The 9,823-nt window shown below is 43.0% G+C and overlaps 1 protein-coding gene across 1 annotated transcript; it reads left to right on the plus strand.

Annotated features, from left to right (window-relative positions):
- Positions 1-7,507: 7,507 nt before the first annotated feature.
- LOC308308906 (amphoterin-induced protein 2-like) lies at positions 7,508-9,028 on the plus strand (the record flags this gene model as incomplete). Its single annotated transcript, XM_080754362.1, has 1 exon — positions 7,508-9,028. The coding sequence occupies one exon, from the start codon at positions 7,508-7,510 to the stop codon at positions 9,026-9,028; it is 1,521 nt and encodes a 506-aa protein (XP_080610488.1).
- Positions 9,029-9,823: the final 795 nt, after the last annotated feature.

Genomic DNA, 9,823 nt, shown 5'->3' on the forward strand with positions numbered 1-9,823 from the left:
GTGTTGTATTTCTGCCTTGCAGCAGGCTATGTGCAGCTGCGTCACAAGAGGGGGGAGTGGGACTGAGTTACTAGGGCCCAAGGTGGAAGGGCCTTAATTATTTTATACTTTAGCTATTGAAAAATAGCAGATATATAAGCTCACTCGGTGCCGCGCTGCAAGCTTGTAGATCTGCTATTTTTGAAATCCCCCGATGAAGAACATTCATGTGGGCCCGCAGTGAATCCTTGTACCCAGGGCCCAGAATTTGGTGCGACGACACCCTTGGCTGCACCATTTCACGCCAGAGAGATCAAATGTTATAGTTTTATAAGCAATCGGCATGATAAGAAACATGTAGGCCTAGCCTACATTTGAAGCAGTTTATTCTGGTTGTTTAATGGAGAGTATAGCCTGCATAATTTGTTGCTATAGGCTGTTTAAACACACCATCATCTGAGATCAAATAAATACATTAACACACCGTTTGGGCGTTAAATTCACTTGTAGGTATATTCATTAAGTGCTGCTATTTGTTGTCTTTCTTACCTTGTGTTGTGGTACACATAACTGTCCAGTCCAGTGATAAAAGTTGGCTATATTAGATGAAGTAGCCTATTCCTTGGTGCTTCTTTTTTTTTTTTTTTTTTTTTTTTTCAGGTTGGACAACATTTTATTATTTAGTTTTTCAACTGATTCTGTTAGGAAATTAGGTCCTCTAGCCAGGACAAAAAAATCCACCACAATCCGCCCACCGCAAACACCCACAGTGTTGGGCCCCCATCGACCCTCCACACAGGAGGAAAACACCCAGAAAAAAGCTCCAAGTAGGATGCGAGGGGTCCAACCAGGGGCCCGCCACGACGCCGAATCCACCGCAAGCACCCGCCCCGCACAAAAAACACTCCTTGGGCTAAAAATGGCCCCAGAAAACCTTGGTGCTTCTTGATAAACACATACTGTAGAATGTGTTGGTATAAAATGGGTCATACACTTATTTTCTCAGTTCATATGACAAGACTTGATGAACATGCTGCCCAGGTCATAACATCATTATAATGGCATGAATCGAAGTCCGTGATGATAATGTTGGCAGTGCATGCTTATGGCTGATGTTAGGCTTAATCAGTAGCTATTCATTCTCTCGAGACAGAGTAGTAGCAAGCGACCAAACTTTTCCTTGACGATGGCTAGCCAGATTAACATAACAAATAAGGTGTTGGGTGTTATAGTCTTGGGGCATTTTAGCCAACATGTATTCATATTTAAATCGATCTGAGACAGTTAAAACCAGCAGGTCCAGCAGCCAGAGAGCGATTTCCTTATCTGCTGTTACTTTTAATAGTCAAATAGTCAAATAGTGTAATATGTTTTCCAATGCATGCCAGGCCTTGTTGATGTATTTGGAAGAGATTTCGAAGTTCTGAGTCCAAAACGCGATGGGCAGTGTGTTGACATACATCCTGCATGCTGACAGTGAATGACTGAGTGACGGGCTCTGACCATAGAGTTATGCTCTGACAGAAGTCAGCTCCAAAGCTTGTCGTACGTAGCAACAGTAACAAGGGCGGAGAGGTGGGGGCGGAGCACCCGGTAGTCATGAATTGTCTGTCAAGCTCTCTCACTTGTGTCTTGGTGGCTGCACCCCACGACTGACAGAGCCTGGTGGAGATCTGTTCTCGCGGAGCATCTAAAACTAAACTGAAACAATAGTTAAACATGTCTCAAACATGTGACCAATGATACTTTTTATATTTTTATCCCACATTTTTCTAACCCAGTGCCAATTGCCTAACGTGTAATCCTGGTTTCTGCTCTCTCTCTGCCACGCCTGGGGAGCCCCGGCTGGCCAGGGGCAGACAGTATAGAAATCAGGATTACTGCATGTTTTTGTGAGGGTATCTACCCTAGGAGACACGGGGAGAACATGCAAACTCCACACAGAAAGGCCCTTTCGCCAACCCCACCTAGGGTGTGGGCACTGATGACGCGGAGGAGGATACACACCCCCAGCGTCCCCCGGCAGACAATGATACTTTTTTAATCTAGATATTTCAAATGAGGCTTTAGATATTCTATTGTTTATTAGTATTAGACTATGTGGATTTTTTGTTGGTTTTAAACTAGTAATTTTGTTTTAGGCAGTTTTATGTTTTTGTCATTGCTGCGCATGTATTTGTATAAATAACAATTCATATTATTCGTAATGTTATGTTTGGCTCAAATCTCAAAGTGCTACTGTACATTACCTAAAAGTTAGGAAAAGAAAGATTTAAAAAGATAAAAGAAATAATAATAATAAAAGCAATTGAATGAATACAATATTTGTGTGTATGTATTTGTAAGTGAGACTACGGATGCAAATTGGCTTACATGATATCATGTTTTACTGATTGAAATGTTCATCAATGGGTATGTTTCTAGACTAGTTCAGTGCAGTGTTGAGGAGCACATGTGGACTAGGGACGGGTCACCTGATATAATGAAGATGGTTCCAGGTCAAATTCAAAGTGAAATACGCTGAGCTACCGGAGTGCCCGATAAATAAGGTGTCTTTACTCATTATGACAAACATCTCATGAGTCATGACCTTTTCTTACAGAGCTTGCTCCACATGAGTGCTGAGCAGCAATAATCACATCATCCTCCTGTTTGGAGGATGTGGGAGGATATTGATTTCTGCATGGCTGCAGCTGACTGTGATTTTGTTTTTCTTTGTGCCTCATCATTTTCCTTTGTGAATAATGAATATATGGATTTGGTTACTGATTTTACTATGCAATTATAGTTTTGTTATTTGTGTAGCTTGGAGACGAGTACAGTATATGCCTATCCTATGCCTACTAACAGCATGGAATGGCACTGATTATAAGAGACAAAGAAAGGACAGAAAGAGACCTGTTGATATGGTCTTCTTTGGCGTGTTTGGTGGAGTTGATTATCAAAATAAAAAATAAATTCAATAATTTGTTGTGTCCACTGTTTTTTATATGGTTTCACTTTGGGGATATCAATAATGAATTTAATTAACTAAAACATTTATATTCATAAATTAGATAGATCTTAAGACATTGCAAACTGTATTCATTTATTTTGGTAACATCATGCAATTTTACAGCAGCGGAAATTATGTTATGGCCTAAATAAATAAACCAATAAATTAATAATAATAACAGCAAAATTACAAAGGGAATTTTACAGAATGGAGTTGCAACCATAGCTATTAGATGTTGATTTAGCATTCATTTTACCAATCAAACGTAGGCTATGCCAACTTTAAATCCAATTGTATGGAATTATAGGCTATTGTGTAAAAAGCTCAAGTGTAGCCTAAAGCAGAAAATTAACAAGATATGAACATCACTGATTCGCTGGACAGCCAGGGTGGGTCCGCCTTACCCAGCGTCCATTAATATTAGAAACATTAATTTAACATGCGACCCTATAAATAGGCCAGACTAATTGCAAGAATGGAGCTGAAGCTGAACATTCAGTCACCATTCATCTTGCAATTTCCAATATCTTGACGTGGATACACTACAGGAATAGCCTACGAAAAATGTTAGCTGGAGTGATGGTTGTTTTCATGCATACATTGTTTTATTTGATTGTATCAGCGTGCTGGTGCTGATGCTGCGTGCGTGCACCTCCAGAGTGCACTGCGCACACTCCACTTCTATCAACAGTAGCCCTGGAACATGACGGTGATCTCACGACTGTCATGGATCGACCTTAAATCGATGTTAAGCAATTTTGTTAATTTGCCACATATGTCTACACAAACGTTCAACTTGTTCAATGCTTAGGCTGCTGAAGGCTCACAGATGTCACAATATGGTCCGCTTAAGAAGAATGATCCGTATCCTCCGTATTGTTTGATAAGAAGCGTTTTAATCCGATCGGCGGCTATGTTTGAAAAAAGTTTGAACGTATCAGAGTGCAGTACACCTCCCAACCGATGGGGTCGCGTAGTTGAGAAATCAGAGACAATTGCCGCTTATCAGATTAAAATGCTTCTAATTAAACAATACGGAAGATATGAGTAATTCTGATTGAGCGGAACATATTGGGACATCCGTGAGCCTTCATTAAGCACTTTATTTCTTTAATTTAACCGTTTCTGTAGAAGTACGTGGCAAATTGGCTACATTGCTCAACACCAAGTTAAGGTCGATACGTCCGGCATGTTTCGCATGGCTCTATATCAGCAGCAGGCAGCATCCAGGCAACGGCTGTAAACAGCGGACCCCGGATCGCCCGTCGCATTATATTGGCTACTCCACTGCTCCGTTGGCTCCTTACAGTTACAGTAGCCTATTTATTTTCCGAGGGAACAAAACACATCCCACTGACTGCAACTCGTCGCAGCTCGACCTCAAGGTGAACAGACAGTCCCGCTTTTCAGAACATTTTGAAGACCGAACACAGACGTAATAGCCTGCACACGACACTTTGGAGAAGTTACCTGGAATTGTATCGCTGTCTGATCACAATGCATGCACGCACCGTCTGAAAAGAATTGCACGCAGGATGCTGCTATTATAGACATGCTACAGGTGAGTTCTCTGTGCATTTATTCAGTTTGTAGACATTGTTTTATTTTCGAAGCAAGTTTCAGTCAGGGCAATGTGAGAATAGAATAGAATAGAATAGAATAGAATAGAATAGAATAGAATAGAATCTGTTAAGCAGAATGTGTAGTAGGTCTACTATATAGGCTATTCCATTACGTTATTTATCACAATCTTTATGGCAAGTGAGTGAGACCAATGAAAAGCCCTCCCTGATGCAAATCCATTTCATCTGTTGCAGTTTCACATATATGGTGGTGTGTATAGATAGATAGATAGATAGATAGACAGACAGACAGACAGACAGACAGACAGACAGACAGACAGACAGACAGACAGACAGACAGACAGACAGACAGACAGACAGACAGACAGACAGACAGACAGATAGATAGATAGATCTATATATCTATATAAATTATCTAGCTATAGGCCTACACACCAACATATCTGTTTTAAGTGTATAGAGCAGGGGTAGGCAACCTTAGGCACGGGTGCCAGCATTGGCACTGGGGAGGGTGATCACTGGCACACTGGCAGAAGTGTGAGAGAGGATTATTATTTTAAAAACAAATCTTTTTTTAAACATAGCCAGTTAAATGAAGTTAGCTCATTTATAGCAAATTACATCTTTCACAAAATTCTACATTCATTAAAACTCTGAACTTTGACTGGGGAGGGCGCCGGGGAGATAGATTATTGCTCTGGGTCTAATGATCGTTATAACAATGTCCTGCCAATCAAAATATGTAAATATTTGTCATTAAAAATGTTTTAAACGTGGTCAATTAAATGAAGTTAGCAAATTTATAGCAAATTACATATTGCACAACATTCTACACTCATTAAAACTAGTAATGTCCTGCCAATTGGCACTTCATTTCAAAAAGGTTGCTGACCCCTGGTATAGAGAATGTAGATAGATAGATTCTCTACAGACTTAAAACAGACCCCCCTCTCACCCCCGCCTCCAACATCTTGAAGCAATCTAATGCAATGGACAAGCTACTTGTATTCCATTAGGGCTTCTTTTCACCTTGGGTTGAATTAATTGTATCCCTCAAATAACTGAAGTGCACTCAATACCAACATTTTATTTTTATTTTTTGTGTGTGCATGTTTTAACCCTAGAATCAGACCATCCAGGATCCTGGTTAATCATGGCCATAAAACCTTTCATTCTGTCTGTTTAATAATATTTAATTATATGATACTAATAAATAGCCTTATCAAATGTTTTATGGTCGTGATTCACCATGGTAAACCTGGATGGCTCGATTCAAGGCTTAAAATAATTGATATTGTAAACCTCTATGGGAAAAAATAAAGGGCAGATTTTTTTAGTGGCATGCACCAGAAAACCATGCCCACTGCTGTGCCCTATAGTGGCGACAGAATGGAAAAACAGGGTCACAGGTCTTAAGTTGGATTCAAAGACCAAGGACATCACGTGGCTGACAGATTAACCACGTGTACCACAAACCGTAACAATTCAGCCTTTCAAGCCTCGATCTGTCCAACTCATTTGAAAAGTGATTTGGGTTTTGGCGAGATGTCCTCCAAACATCCCTGACCTACAGTACAGCTAGAGTTGTCTCTATTCATTCATGGACATTGCTCAGTGCCGATTCTGGTGCCACTGCACAGACTGAAGTGAAATGTTTTTTTAAAGGGACTCCTTTTATATGCACATTCGTGACTCTTATTTATCCAGCACTAAAAGCAGTGGTTCTCAAAGTGGATTTCAGGGACTCTTCCTTTATGGGGGTCTAAATTGACCCTTATAATTCTGTAACTTTGACAGTGTACAAATGGAACCCATTAGGGTCCATTGGGGTGCATTTGTACACGCCACGGTCAAAGATATGGGGAGACCTTCAAATTTCAAAGTTTGAGAACCACTGCACCAAAGGGATAGTTCACTCCTATCGATTACTCACCCCATAGAGACTTGAATTCATGGATATGTTTTTTTTTTCCTTTTTTTTTGTCACATTCCTAAGCCAATGATTTGATGACCAGCAGTGGTTACACAAAGAGCCTGCTTTGTTTCCTATGGAGACACAAAGAGTCTCCTCAAATTATTGGCTTAGGAATGCGACAAAAACATATCCATGAATTCAAGTCTCAATGGGATGAGTAATCGATAGAAAAAAAGTCATTTTGGGGGCAAACTATCCCTTTAAGTCACACAGGAGGCATTCCATTAATTTATTGTATAGATTTGTCATATCAAATATTATGCACTTTATGACTCCTTCTCTATTTTATTATGACTCTCCTCTATCTATCTTTTAAACACAATAATGAGCCTGCACAACGAAGACTTTCACCCACATTACTTATCACCGTAATGTGATGTGACAATAAAGATGGATTCTCATTCTGATTCTGAGCAGGCAGCAGCATGACACCTGTCTGTCCTCACATATGCAAATCTGATTAAAGCCTAATTACCGTCATTAAATCTGTAATAATCCCACCTGCGTCACTTAAATTAAGTATGAAATTAGCACCTGTCTTTCCTTGTGATGGGAAATGGGGTGCTGTATGGAAGAACACAAGACTTGCCTCCAGCCACCTCACCTCTCCTGGTATAACATTTAGAAACAACCCCTTTCACCTTGCCTTGGCAAACCCTACCTGCCTTCCATCACACACATAAATAGCTTGTCATGACAGAGACTTTGTGGCCTTGTGGTTAATGAAATTTTTGATTACTATGCGCCAGATCAATTAGGCTACAGCAATCTTTTCCCAGTCAGGTGACACATATTTGTTTTGATGTTCCATGCCTCATCTCTCTCTCTCTCTCTCTCTCTCTCTCTCTCTCTCTCTCTCTCTCTCTTATTCTTCTTTGAAGGGAATCCAAATACATTTCCGGATCGCTGACCTGTCGTGTGTATGGCCTGTGAGACGGTAACCTGAGACTCAGCCCTGGGGAGAACAACAAGAGAATGCGGCCAGTTGTGTCAGAGCTTGGAGGTGGAGGCCCCGCCTTCTTGGCACTGCTCGTCTCCTTGTGTCACGGCTACGCTGCTTCCCTGGCCACTTGCCCGCCCAGCTGCCTTTGTGCCAGTGACATTATATCCTGCAGCGGCCACAACCTGTCCACGATGCCCTCCGACATCCCAGAGTACACCTCGTGGATGGACCTCAGCCACAACAGTCTGACAGTAATACAAACGGACGGGATTGGCCGGCTGTTTGACCGGCTCAACACGCTGATCCTCAGCTGGAATTCCATTGGCCAAATAGCGTCGGACACCTTTACCGCCACGCCACGCCTCCGTCACCTGGACCTCTCCTTCAACCGGCTCACCGCCCTGAACGCGTCCACCTTCCGCGGGCTCGGGGAGCTGGAGGTGTTACTGCTGTTTAGCAACCAGATCACCCAGGCTGACCCGGGGGCCTTCGGCGGTCTTTTCAGGCTCAGAAAGGTCTATCTCTCTGGAAACCGACTCAGAAGCTTTCCCCTGGAGCTCTACCAGGGATCTGGAGGGGCTCGTAACCTGTCCTTCCTGGATCTGTCTTCCAACATGCTCTCTGAGGTGCCGATCCAGAGCCTACTGGCTCTGCCGGACCACCAGCAGTCTGGGGTTTATCTGCAGGGGAACCCTTTGGTCTGTGACTGTGCGCTGCTTGCCATGCTGGAGTATTGGACCTTGAAAGAATATCCTGTGGTGGACTTCAGAGATGACTATCCATGTAAAATGACTGGAATTGGAGGGCGACTGGGGTTAAACTGTGGAGAGAGCCAGTTAGGTAAAATATCAAATGGCTTGCTTACTGGAGGCACTCACCAAATAGAGCCAGGTGACTGGCTACAAGTGCCATGCCCAGGTCTGGCCCTTCCCTCCATCCAACCCAGGGCGGAGCCAACCATTTTCTGGATAACGCCCAGTGAAGTGCTGCGCGGACCTTCCCACGAGCCAAATGGTCGCCTAATGATTCTCCCTGATGGCAGTTTAGAAATCAGAGGGGCAATCATGGAAGATACCGGCATGTACACGTGTGTGGCAGCCCGCGGTCGGCCCCACTACCTCGGCGATTCTCTGGAGGTCACCTTGCTAGTCGGAAACTCAAGTGTCTCCGGGGGCTCTGGGTATGGCGGCGCCGAACATTTCAACACGGCGTTCACCACCTTGGCCTCCTGCGTGGTCAGCATCATTCTGGTGCTGCTCTACCTCTACCTCACACCCTGCCGGTGTCGCCAGGGCAGAGAAGAGGGGGGCAGGAGGCGCTTTGGTGGGAGAGCCCTCCTCCTCTGCTCTGACCCGAGGGAGGCTGACTCCGAAGAGCAGAGGTCAAACGGGAAGCGGGTGGCTTTCCTAGAACCCCGCGTGAAGGAGGCCGACGCCGTGTGTGAGCCGAAAGCACCGGCGGTGAATGTGGCCCATGGTAGCACAGAGGGAATCTTAAAAAATGGAATTAGGACAGTGGGAGGGGCACTTGCAGATCCTGCTCGTGCGGTGTAGCTGTAAAAAGGAAAGAAAGAAAAACTGACTGTATAGCATTGCTTAAGATTACCGCAGTGTTTTTCAGTGTCTTGTTTTCTCTGCGTTTCTGTTATTTTCCCTCTGATCTGAGGTAGTCGAGCCTGCCCTGTAGGTCAGTTATTTGCAAATGCATTGTGGATATTTAGCACAAGCAGAAATAGCTTTCCTTTATGGGTAGAATTCCAGTGATGTTTCTGTAAATTCTGTTTACCTGTTTTTTTTATAAAGTATTTATAAAGTATTATAAAGGCAATTTAAACGAATGTAATCAGTCCACAATATGCTGTTCCAACAAGGAGCCTGCACTAATATACCACCTCTGCCTGAGACCATATTCAACAGTCAGTCAAATGTCACTGTTTAGTTTAACCACATGAACCCTAAGCATCCTTATTCTAGGGCGAGCATTATAGGCGAAAATAGCAGATAGGCAGTGTGCGATTTAATTACAATGCAAGTGAGAAAAGAGGCGTCCCACCTCAAAACACAGTGAAACAGTGAATATACTTAAATCCTATAATCATAAGACTTTAACAGGGGGTCCTCAGATTTACTACAGGGGGCCACCACATCTTTTTCTTTTTTTACATTAACCACTTGAACCTTAGCCCCGAAAATAGCCGATGTACAAGCTCACAACGTGTCACACTGCAACACGCTGTGAGCTTGTAGATCAGCTATATTCGGCGAAGGGGATTTTGTGTAGGAAAGAAAAAAGAGCAGACCAAGTACAGAACCAATATTGTTTATTGAAGGTTTAAATGACTACATGTC

Source organism: Nannobrachium achirus (assembly GCF_963921795.1).
Source record: "Nannobrachium achirus genome assembly, chromosome: 23".
NCBI classification, from domain to species: Eukaryota; Metazoa; Chordata; class Actinopteri; order Myctophiformes; family Myctophidae; genus Nannobrachium; species Nannobrachium achirus.